We start from the raw sequence: 12,248 nt of genomic DNA, 5'->3' as shown, positions 1-12,248 counted from the left end.
TGCTCAGGGTGTCTGTGATAACAGGGAGACGAGAAAAGTGCTGAAACTGGGGGTGAGGCTCCTGTTGGTGCTGTCTGCCAAGTCCCTGTTTCTTTCTACCTTTCACTGGAAACTGTCCCACCCTCCCGATACACGTCATAGAGTGGGGGTTCTCCAGCCGCTCCCGCAAAGCAAATTTATCCCCAGACACAGTTCATTTAGTCCTGGGAAAGCTCCATGTTCAGATGAGTGTGAACAGGGAGTCCCGAGATGGACTTGGAGAATTGCTGGGGGTCCCAAAAGGGAGCTGGGAGATCTTTAGGAAAATGGAGTTTGTGCATGTCTGCCCCTGGATGGAGACTGAACTCTAGAACCTGGGCCTTAACCACAGAACCATTTCTGGAACATTTCTGTGTATCAGATAGCTCACATGTTGTCAGAATCAATCATTATTCTTTTAAAACAACTTGTGGTTTTTGCCTTTAGAAACTCCTGATTTCTTCCCCCAGTTGTTTGATCCCTCTCGAATCTATCTTCCAAACCGCAGTCCCCAAGACCCCAAATAAATGCATTGCTTGTTTTTACAGACACAGTCTGAGATCCGTTGACATTCCATGGTGTCAGAGAAGTGGGGTCCGGAGCAACTGCCTTCTGTTCCAAGCCGCAGTGGGCACCTGTGAAGTACCTGCAGGATGCCATTGTTTTCCACCGTCTCCCCTGGCAACCTTGTTCTTGGTGGTAAGTCCTCCTGGGCCCAAACCTCCCTTGTTTGGGTGTCCTCTGCTGCTGGCTTCTGTCCTCTCTCATTTCTGAAGAGAGGATTCTGTTTTCACTCATTTTGAGTGGAAGAGTTGGGTTTCAGCTTGTTGCTGAATACTCTGTTTGGGGAGATCATTCTCCTAAGGGGACTCTTGATAACCAGCCCCCTGCCGGAGCTCCTGCAGGATTTATGTGTAAGGAAGACGGCTCTTGTTGCTGAAAAATGTTTGCCTGTTAGACTCGCATTCCCCACGATGATTTAAAGCCTTATTGGCCAACATGGGGCACTTCTGATAGTCCAAACTGAGGTTACTTGCATGCATAAACTGAAAAGGAGTTATACAACCGAACAAAATGAAAGGGGGGCTTATTTTAAATGGAGATTCCACAAGAAACACTGGAAAGTTTGCTTCCCTTCAGGAGCTAAGTCTACATTCCCAGCAGTTACTTCAGACCCTTCTAAGAGGCTCTCAAGAATAGAAGAAATAGCTGATGCCTCTCAACCCCTTGCCCCTCCTCCTCTGTTCTGCCCCCACCCCTGCTGTTCCCACCCCTTCCCCACCCCTTCTTCCCACCCTCTGTCTCCTACTCTCCAGGTACACGTCCTAGATGAGTTGGACTGCCCTTCTATAATGACAGCCTGGGCGTTCATGTAGATCCTGCAGGCATCCTTTCCCAGTTAGATCTAAGGAAGGAGGCTCTGAGACTTCATCAGTTCCTTACGCTCCTCGGACTAAGACAGAACTGTAAGCCATTACCGAGGACTTTCCCAATGCCTTTGAAGACCTGCTAAGATTTGCGAAAGAATTCCATGTAGTCAGTCAGACCTAGGAGCCTGGCTATTCCAACCTCTATCAACTTGTCCACATGCTTGTAAGTGAGGGTCAGGCAAGGGAATGAATTTAAGAAGTAGGTTGAACAAAGCCTTTTGATAATTTTTCCAAGTGATAAGCTATAGACGAAATAGCAGCCAGAGTGGCTGCACCAGCTTGCGTTCCCAGCATTTCTTATTTCTTTTTGTTGTTTCTTCCTAAAATGTTGTGACGATAGCTCAGAGACTAGAAATGATTGACCTTCCCTCCTGACATCTTTCCTCAACTGACAGATGTGACGAAGGACAGTGCCTAAGATCCATTTCCCTGAGGCTCCCTGTTGCTCAAATGTAGCCATTGTCCTTAGGTCAGCAACTCCTGCCTACACCTGTTTCTCTCCTCAGGGGGACATGACATACCAGAAATGAACCTTCCTGCGATGAAGGACCCAAAACATGAAATTATTCATCAGTGTTTTTGAAAATTTATTGATCATCAATGCTTTCTGAAGAAAGATCTTGATCAAAAGGAGGAGATGTGAACAGAGTTATAAAATGGAGTTATGATTGCTAAGGGTCACAAAACGGAGCTCCATTAGGGAAATGGAACTTTTTTTTTTTTGGTTTTGTTTTGCAGCCTCAGCTTGAAATTTGTTAAGAGGAACTTCGGCTATAGCAACTTCTTACTTGACACGTCTCTGGAGGCAAGGGAAACAAAAGCAGAGATGAACCACTGGAACTTCATCAAAATATAAAGTTTCTGCACAGCGAAGGAAACAATCAGCAAAACTAAAAGGCAGCCAATGGAATGGGAGAAGAGACTTGTAAATGACATATCAGATAAAGGGTTAGTATCCAAAATCTATAAAGAACTTATCAAACTCAACACCCCAAAAGCAAATAATCTATCTAGCAAAGAAATGGGCAGAAGACGTGAGTAGACACTTTTCCAAAGAAGACATCTAGATGGCTAACAGACACATGAAAAGACACTCAGTACCACTCATCATCAGGGAAATACGAATCAAAACCACAATGAGATACCATCTCACACAGGTCAGAGTGGCTAAAATGAACAACTCAGGAAACAAGAGATGTTGGCAAGAATTCACAGAAAGGGGAACACTTTTGCACTGTTGGTGGGAATGCAAACTGGTGCAGCCACTCTGGAAAACGGTATGGAGGTTCCTCAAAAAACTAAAAGTAGAACTACTCTTCAACCCAGAAAAAGCACTACTAGGTATTTATCCAAAGGTTACAAAAATGCTGATTCCAAGGGGCACATGCACCCCAATGTTTAGAGCAGCACTATTGACAACAGCCAAATTATGGAAAGAGCCCAATGTTAATCGACTGATGAATGGATAAAGAAGGTATGGTGTGTATGTATGTATGTATATATATGTATGTATATGTATATATATATATGTATGTATATGTATATATATATGTATATATATATGATGAAATATCACTTGGTGATCAAAAAGAATGAAATCTTGCTATTTGCAACAACATGGAGGGAACTAGGGGGCCATTACGCTAAGCAAAATGAGTCAGGCAGAGAGAGACAAATATCATATGATTTCATTCATGTGTGGAATTTAAGATACACAACAGATGAACATAGGGGAAGGGAGGAAAAAATCAGATAGAAACAGAGAGGGATGGAAGCCATAAGAGACTCTTCAATACAGAGAACAAACTGAGGGTTGCTGGAGGGGAGGTGGGTGGGTAGGGGGATGGGCTAAATGGGGGACGGACATTAAGGCGGACACTTGGGAGGAGCACTGGGTGTTATATGTAAGTGATGAATCACTGAATTCTCCTAAAATCATTATTACACTATATGTTAACTAACTTGGATTTAAATTGAAATAATAAAGAAAGAAAAATAAACAAATAAAATCATTGATTAAAAAAAAAGAAATTTGTTAAGAGGAGACAATTAGACTTGCTTCCCTAGAAAGCTGGATCTTGGAAGTGTTGGACCTGTAGCATATATATTTGAGTACCATTGTCAGCCATGTTTTTTCATGTGGCCTGAAAATAAAAACAGAAGAAGCTTATTGAAAGAGAAGAATCTCAAGTGGTTAATGAGAGAAATAGAGAACTGAAGTAAGAGATGGAAAGTTCTGATGATGTCTTTTGTCCGCAGCTTTACCATCAAGAGTCAAGGGGCAAGGACCATGTGCAGGGTCTTGTGGAGTTTGCAGGTGAGTACAGAATTGTATGAAATCAGAGTACCAATGGCTGTGAACCTGGGACCTTACGGAGGGGTGTTCCTAGTGGTGCAAACACTTAGCAGCAGTGTCTGGAACCAGATCTGTCTTGTACCCTAAAGGAGAGCTTCAGGCCATCGTTGCCTGTCATGGAGGTTGGTAGCTGGATTCTGGAAGAATTGAGGGAGGTAGTAGCCCCAGTTTCAATTAGCCTCCTAAATATAGAAGGAATCTACTGTAAAATATAAAAACCTACTCTTATTTTGAAGTGATCAGGATTCTGGTGGTTACTATTGGTTTCAGCCTGACAGAAATAAACAAGCCACCTGGTTCACGAATGAAGGAAATGGACCAAATACCAAGAACGCCTCTTAATCCCTGATCACTTGGACAGGAGGTAAGAGAAAGATTTTGTGGTTTGACAACAGAGTGCCCAGCTCATCTCCCATCTCAGCTCTCATCAGTAATATAAGCCTCCATGGAGGCATCCTGAACTAGCCAGAAAGTTCTGCACAAGTAAAAATTTCTCAGTACATAAGACACATTTATCCATGTGTTCTGATAAATGCTCAGGCCATAAGCAAACGCTGAACTACATGCATTAGAAAAGCTCTCTTTTTGGGGGTAGAAAAGTGTCTTTGGAGTTCTTGTGGAGAAAAGCAATTAGTTTGTAATTTTCCAAATGCACTAAATAGATTGTAGACAAGCAGAAAGAATGTGTATCTTGTGATCACTGTGAATTTGGCAATGGTTCCAGTTCGAATGAGCGCTGACTCAGAGTGAATAGGTAATTCAGAATCTTGCTGGGGCGCCTGGGTGGCGCAGTCGGTTAAGCGTCCGACTTCAGCCAGGTCACGATCTCGCGGTCCGTGAGTTCGAGCCCCGCGTCGGGCTCTGGGCTGATGGCTCAGAGCCTGGAGCCTGTTTCCGATTCTGTGTCTCCCTCTCTCTCTGCCCCTCGCCCGTTCATGCTCTGTCTCTCTCTGTCCCAAAAATAAATAAACGTTGAAAAAAAAAAAATTAAAAAAAAAAAAAAAAAGAATCTTGCCCATGAGTGACACTAGACAAAGCAGAGAGGAAATAGCCAATAAAGTACACACGCATGCGTACCTCTGTGTGTGTGTGTGTGTGTCTGTGTATGTGTGTGTTCAGTTAGGAAAGAAATCAAGAACTGGAGAAAACGAAACTTACAGAAAATGAAATTTCAGCACTAGACTATGAGTCCATTTCTGGGAGTCTACGACCAGCTCCCTGAGTGACTGACCAGCTGATATAAGCCACTTCACCTCGATGACCTCAGTTTCCTCAGGTGATAAACAAGTGACTTGGGATAGATTATTGGATCTCAACCCTTACTGTACCCTAGAAGCATCTAGGGAGGTTTTAAGAATAATGCTAACTAGGCCCGATCCTAGGCCAGTCAAATACATGTCTGGGAATGCCCCCCTCCCATCTCTGTATTAAAAAGAAATCCTCAGGTGATTTTTATGTACACCTGGGGAGGAACCAGGGCCTAGATGACCCCTGGAATCTACTGTAAAACTGAAATTCTTTGACTGAGTGGTCTGAGACACCAACCCTGGACCTACTCGCCGTTCTGTGTGGCTCACATTCAGTGTCTTCATTACTCGGAGCCTCATTTCCCCACCTACACAATGGACAGTTAACTCCTCCACCTCTTACTGACCCCACAAGATGGCATGGAAAAAGAATGGCATTTTGAATGTTTGGACCCTTCTATAAAAGGATCTTCTTGGCTTTTGGGATTTTCCCCAAATACTTGCAATCATATCCGTGGGGAAGGACTCAGAGACACCAGGAATCCTTTGTTGTGAACGGTTTGAGGAATTTCACATCTCGGGCACTTCCCGCACCCTCTCAGGCCACCTTGACCCCCCATTTAGCCCATTGCAACATATTCAAGTACGAACTGAATTTTTGATTTCCCTTTTTTTACATTTCAAGCTTATTTTGAAATAGTTACAGACTCACAGGAGGTAGCAAGAGGGGTCTTGTATGCCTTTCACACAACTCCCCCCTGACCCCCACCCCTGAGTGGCTACTTCCTACATAGCTGTAATACGGTATCGAAACCAGGAAAGTGACACTGGCACTGTGTGTATGTTTTAAAGACAAAATATATCACGAGTTCATCTTATTGATTCAAGCTTATAGGAGTTTTACTCAACCTAATTGTGTATCTCTTCTCCTGAGTGGAGTATCTGATACCCATATTCATATGCTCTATTCATATGAGGCTGGGTAACAACAGCCTCAGAGTAACAAAATCCACAAAACAACCTTCAAAATGATTGCTGAGTAGAGTTTAAGATTTTTTTTTCTGTTCTTTTTGTCCATAAGATCTATTCTTCTAAAACTGCAGAGTCAAATTACAGTACGCTAAAAATCTCTGGGAGGTGGGGGGTGATGCTGACCTTCGGTGTGTGGGTTCCAGTGCCTTGGCGCCCTCAGGAAGTTCTTTGTTGTGGGGAGCACTGTAAGAAGAGGCTAGGGGAACTCATCCTCACTCTGAAACTGGGGCAGACACTGAGGTGGTCTGTGCACCCCCCACTGTCACATGTCACACGGACTTTGCCCCTGGCAGGGATCCCGACTGCTGTGGCTGCACAGAGCTGCTGCAGAGGGTGATCAGTCCTGGCATGAGCCACGTGGGCTGTCCTGGGCGAGTCAGGTGAGCTGATGGAACAGAAAGTGGCCCACGGCCTTGCAGAGGGACTGGGAGTGATCGCCTGCTCTGGGGAGGAGCTACATGAGAGGGAAGCTGGCGTCGCCGAGAAGGTCACTGTGGATAACGCGAAGGACCAGAGCAAGGTCGTCCTGGCCTCTGAGCCCATGTGGGCCGTCAGGACTGGCAAGACCGCACTGCCCCAACGGACCCAGGAAGTACACCAAGCTCTGGGGATGGCTTACGTCTAACGCTGATGCAGTGGCTCGGAGCATCCCGTTTATTTCTCAGGTCCTGTGGCTGGGGCAGCCGGCAAGGAGCCAGCAAGCCAGCCTGCTGTGGGGCCAAACTGGGGGACATCACCAGTGACACGCAGTGTACCCCATCCATGTCCCCTACTCTGCCTGCCCAGCCAGGGACAAGGTGGGGCAGAGGCCCAATCACTGCGCTCTCCACCGCCCCCCCCAACGCTGCGCACGCTTCCGGATGGGGGCAGCCCATGGCCTAATCCAAACCTTGCCCCTTCTTTACCATGTACACCTCACCCTGTAATGCTGGGGCCGGGCCTCTCCTTCTCCGCGTACTGGAATGGTTAGGACAGAACGTGTCACCAAGGTGGCTTCTCCCCGGCTGAGAGGTGGAGGGGGTGGAGTCACTCATGGGTCCCCTCAGTCCTTAGTGAGAGCAGGAGAGACAAGCCTGTTTCTCCTGTCTCGTGCCATGAGGCCACGGGCTGCAAGGAAGCCCCATCCTCCCCTCAGAGGGGCTGTTCCCGTGGTGTTCAAAGTCCCGTGGTGTTCAAAGTCCCACGTCAGGGGAACATAGCTACCTGGTGCTTCAAACAAATCACTTAGAATATTTTCTCATCCTGTGTGGTTTTATCTTCTAGCCCGTATATATTTTGGCTCATTTGCCTCATTTTGGTTTACCTTTCAGATACGGCCTTTTGACCTTTTTATCCGGACAGTTTTGTCCTGAACATCAGAGAAAAGTTGAGAGGATTTTACAATGAACACTAATATACTCAACTGCCTAGATCCTACAGTAACATTTTACACATTTGCTTAACTGCAAATCTATTCATCCATTAAGTCTCCATCCATTTATTTACCTTAGTTTTTGTTGTGTAAGAAGGCAATTCGCTGAGGAAACGTGTCGGCATGCATACTGTGATGACTTCAGTCACATCTTGTTTACAAGAAAAAGACAGTATTCCTGCCCCAGTAGGTTTTTTTTGTTGCTTCAATATAATAAATCCATTCTTGGTTTAGGAGCGACAAAATTGGATAGGGCAATAATTTTGGTACTAATTATTGCTATTAATTGTTTTCCCCGGGTATCATCTGAGTGACCGCCACCCTCCTTCCCATAGGTCAGTTCCAGCCCTCAGGGAAAAACCAACCTTACAATTCCGTGGCCTGCAAAAGTAAAGCCCTACCCAATACTTGGAAAAATTCTTGGTAGTGTTTATATTCCCGAAGCTTCTGCCTCAGACCTTCTATTGCTTATAGAAGTCGCTCCTGTGTTTTTCTACTTCCATCCAAACATAGAATATATGTTTTTCTTAAGTTTACTTATTTATTTTGAGAGAGAGCATGAGCTTGAGCCGGGGAGGGAGAAAGAAAAGGAGGAAGAAAGAATCCCAAGCAGGCTCTGCGTTGTCAGCACGGAGACTGATGCGGGGCTTGAACTCACAAACCGATGGATCATGACCTGAATTGAAATCCAGAGTTGGATGCTTAACTGACTCCAAGAATACACATCTTTTTTTTAAAAAAGAATTTTTTTTAACGTTTATTTTTGGGAAAGAGAGAGAGAGACAGTGCAAGCAGGGGAGGGGCAGAAAGGGAGACACAGAATCCGAAGCAGGTTCCCAGCTGTCAGCACAGAGCTGGATGCGGGGCCTGAACCCATGAGCCCAATATCATGACCTGAGCAGAAGTCGGATGCTTAACCGACTGAGCCATCCAGGTGTCCCTGGAATATATACCTTTTAAAAATCTCACTAATAAAACTCACTCAAAGACTTTGTTAGCTTACCAAGTTTCTAACTTTACTGAATGCTTTTGGAGAAAATATCTTAGGGAAAAAGAAGATTATATGATGTACCCCAAGGGCCAGCACCTAAAAACTGCATTAATGTATTTGTCACTTTTGGCTTGCACCTCCTAAACGGGCTTTTCCTTTATTTGTCTTTCCCCAGTACATTTTAATTTTTCTTAGGGGTGAGTGCACGTCCAGCGACGTGTTTGGAATGCACAGATTCTTTGCAATTGCCAGCGGCTGGACAAACGTGTCCCGAAATGTTTGAGTTTCTTATGAGGTTATAGACTTGGCTTCCTGGCCAGCAGTTCTTGGCTGTGGGAAGGCCTTGGGAGATGGACACCGGGACTGGAACACTCTAGTGACCTCCTGAAGTCCCTTCTCTTTTCTCTTTCATCTTTGCTCATTTGCCTTGCTTTTAGATCTGGTAGGTCAGCACGCCCAGCCACATGAAAAGTAAATCTTTTTTTTTTTTTTTAATTTTTTTTTTTTAAACTTCTGACTGGGTTACAGTGTCAGGAATTTTCCAAATACAGAATGTGTATGTGCACAAGTCCGCAGGAATGGGCCTGTGTGAGCTCCAGAATCAGTGTGTGTGGAGAGAGATACACGTGGTGCATGTGTATATGAGCAGCCCATGCTCTTGGCTCAGGATGACTGTCTCCAGGAATTCATGCTTTGAGTGTGTGAGCCAACCAGCGGAAGTGTCTTCGGACCAAGGCACGGACGTCCTGTGTGTGTGCTCCTACAGAGGCAGGGGTGTGTGCACAGAGCTACACTGGCATGTGACCGGTGTGCTGGGCCCAGGAGGGGCTGAAATCTTCCCTGTTTAAGACTCCTCTGTTTCGGAGACCAGGCAGATGGAGGACGGAAGCCACCCATGCACCCTTTCCCCATGCAAAGCCATAGGGAAAAGAGCTTCCGTTGGCCTAGCAGGTGATAGGTGCCCCCCAAAGCATCAACCGACCTTGGCCAATGAGTACAGGGATGTGTTACACATGGACAGGAGGGGAAAGAAAATGGTGGGGGGGGGGCGGCGCTCAGCCGGCAGCACAGCCTGTGTTGTATCAACTCTTGTATTTCAGCATGTCACATGTTCCTGAAAGCAGCGATCAGGAAGGTGTTGGCTATATTTAGTTATGACATTAAACAAGTAATGGTGACCTCTGTTTCAGACCATGGCGTTGGAGTCAGCAGCCAGCCTGAGAGCCTTCTCATAACACACCAGGGCCTCACTCACTTCCCCTTTCAATTTGTGGATGAGCCCAAGGATGCTGAAACTTTCCACCACACGTACATTCTGATGAATACGTCTTTTAGCTAACTTCTCTAGGGCGCTGAGAATTTTTTCCCTGGTGCGGGAGATGCTTCTTATTTTGAGACCTTTTAAATAATGGGTGATTGCTTTATCCACAGATATCTTGTGAAGTTCTTGGAAATGGCCATAGCAGTAATGAATCTCTTGTTGCAGATGATCGTTGATGTTCTTCATGTGCAACACTTTCTGAAAGGCGTCCTCAGCCTTTGTGTGTTGGCCTATTTCTGCATACATGTAAGCCAGTTCAACATAAGCCAACTCAAATGTGGGCCTTAGCATCAGAGTCTTTTGAATTTCACGTATAGCCAAGCGAACCAATCTGTGGACATTGTCTCTATCCTGTCCTCTGGGCTGCCAGTTTGCCGCTCTCTTGATTTCGATCATGCGTGCCTTGTAACAAAGCCCCATCTGGTGATGCAGGAAAGCGGAGGAGGGCGTGGCCTGCAGGGCCCTCTTTAAGAGCCGAAGAGCTTTATCCAGAGCGCCTTTCCTGCGGTAAAACTTGGCCGCGTATCGAAAGACGTAGGTCTGCGAGGACGTGTTGGTCAGTGCCTCTTCGACGTACTTTTCTCCTTCGGCTTCTTGGCCCACGTCCTGAAGCTTCAGGGCGAGCAGAGCCTTGATATACGCGTCTTCCGGGTTTAGCCTGATGGCCTCTTTTAGAGGCTGCAGACAAAATGCGTCGCTGACCTGGGTCGCTTTGTGGAAGCCGTCCAGGCGATAGATGGTGATTGCATACCCAGTGCTGAATTCGGGGTTCTCAGGCTCCGCTGCCAGAGCCTTTTCGAAGCAGGCCTTGGCCCGCTCGTAGTTCTTTCCTCCACACTTCAGCAAGGCCCACCCTTCCTCACAGTCCATCTGAGGACACTCCAGCCTGTAGCAGGAGGGGGCTGCAAACCTCTCGCAAGTGTTCGCCACCCTGTCCAGGTAAGTCTGGGCCTCCGCCAGCCTGCCCATGTGGTGATACAGCCAGGCGTAGTTGCCCCAGGTGACCAGGCTTCTCACAGCCGATCGGTCGCCGTGTTCCTGCTGGATCAGGTCTTCGGCTTCCTTCAGGCTCCCCAGGGCCTCCCGAGTCTGGCCTTTCAGGTGTCGGACGTAGGCCAGCAGGTTGTGTATGCCCGCGTTGTATTTGGTGTCTAGGAACTCAATCTCATCCAAGATCCTGTTCTCTAAATCGGGCATCTCAGTGTCTTCAACTAGCAGCTCCCAGGTGAAGTGGCATCTCAGCTGAAGCAGGCTATCTTCAATGGGATTCCCGTTTGATTCGTCACTGTAAAAAGTAGACAACAATTATTTGTATTTTTAGGAGAATTCAGTCTAATTGGAATGGAGCCAGCACTTGAATGGTCAAATGATACCTTCCAGTGTCTTTGCCTCCCCCTATCTGTTGCCTCCCTGGGTTCTGTGGTCGCGTCATTAGGACAGAGAGCAGGTTGGCCTAAAAACCCTGAGGAAACGCTCATCGCTTTATGGCGCCAACAGGTAGGTTACATGTAGTCTAAAAGGCAACCTGAAAGGGATTAATTCTGCTAATGTCAAAACAATTTTAGCCCCACCCTCAGCACTGCAAAGCCCTTCTCTCCTCAATGTTGCAGCGCACCACTAGTGCTGTCAGAGGAAATGTGGGGAGAACTTCACCTGGTGTTGGGTCAGTGTAGGACCCATCTGGACAGCATTCATCTTTTTTGTCTGTGTTCAGACATGTTTTATGGAGTGGCCTTGTTTTTGTTTTGGTCTCTCATGGTGTCAGGGTGGCCTTGTCTGATGTTGACAAGGGGAACAGGGTCCTGGCTGTGGGGCGCTGTCCAGCAGCACCGGGGCCTTGCTGATAGTGTCGGGCTGTGTGGGTCTCTTTCTTTCTGTTCAGAGAGCTTCTATATTATTGCTTCAGCCCAGAGCTGTCGGCATGTCCAAGGCGGCCTTCGTTGCCATGAGCTCCTTCCTTACCCATTTCTAAAGTCTGCAAGCCATGAATGACCATTAGTTACATGTCAGGCACTCTGTTGGGACATGGATATGACAGATTTCCTCTTCTCAGGTGACTTGCCATCTAGGTGGGAGACAGATCCATGAGCATTTAATTTTAACAAAAGCAGTAGATGTTGGTTGCTTTATAATCACAGAGGAAGGATTCTTTCTCTCTTCTTGAAAACACCTTCTTGGGTTAACTCTTAATCTTTCAGCTGAAGTATTTTGAAGAATCATAGTCCTGCTGGCTCCCCACTTAGAGAATACTCCTAAGAAGATATGCAGTGGCCAGGCCAGGCCCTGGCGGTTTTGAGGCTACTTATGCAAAGGTGCAGTGATGCTAGCTGCACATGCTAAGGCTTCCAGAAGGATCGCCAAACCAGCACTTGTATCTCAAGTCACAGTAAACGTGCAGAAGCAGATAAGAGGAATATGTAACTGTGAAAGTGCCAGCTGACC

At 46.4% G+C, this 12,248-nt stretch overlaps 1 protein-coding gene and 1 long non-coding RNA gene across 3 annotated transcripts in view; one reads left to right on the top strand and one right to left on the bottom strand.

The window, feature by feature from the left end:
• The first annotated feature begins 2,356 nt into the window (after positions 1-2,356).
• Positions 2,357-12,248, top strand: part of LOC124518671 (uncharacterized) — an 18,174-nt gene continuing 8,282 nt past the window's right edge. Inside the window, exons 1-3 of one of the 2 annotated variants that reach the window (XR_006963728.1) lie at positions 2,357-2,396; positions 3,708-3,765; positions 4,075-4,168. This is a non-coding gene — a long non-coding RNA (uncharacterized LOC124518671). Of the gene's footprint in view, positions 2,397-3,707; positions 3,766-4,074; positions 4,634-12,248 lie in introns of those variants that run through there. The other variant, XR_006963727.1, reaches the window with a different exon arrangement.
• The window catches only part of LOC124518669 (interferon-induced protein with tetratricopeptide repeats 1B-like), a 21,862-nt gene continuing 19,174 nt past the window's right edge, over positions 9,561-12,248 (bottom strand). The window contains exon 2 of the mRNA XM_047088690.1: positions 9,561-11,091. Coding sequence (XP_046944646.1) covers positions 9,672-11,091 — 1,420 coding nt within the window. The 3' untranslated portion in view covers positions 9,561-9,671. The remainder of the gene's footprint in view (positions 11,092-12,248) is intronic.

The sequence above is a fragment of the Lynx rufus genome, unplaced genomic scaffold (assembly GCF_022079265.1).
Source record: "Lynx rufus isolate CCGP_SWC_20201006 ecotype Redwood Valley unplaced genomic scaffold, mLynRuf1.p SCAF_25, whole genome shotgun sequence".
NCBI classification, from domain to species: Eukaryota; Metazoa; Chordata; class Mammalia; order Carnivora; family Felidae; genus Lynx; species Lynx rufus.
The sequence above is the reverse complement of the archived record's forward strand: the minus strand, read 5'-3'. Positions and strand labels throughout refer to the sequence as shown.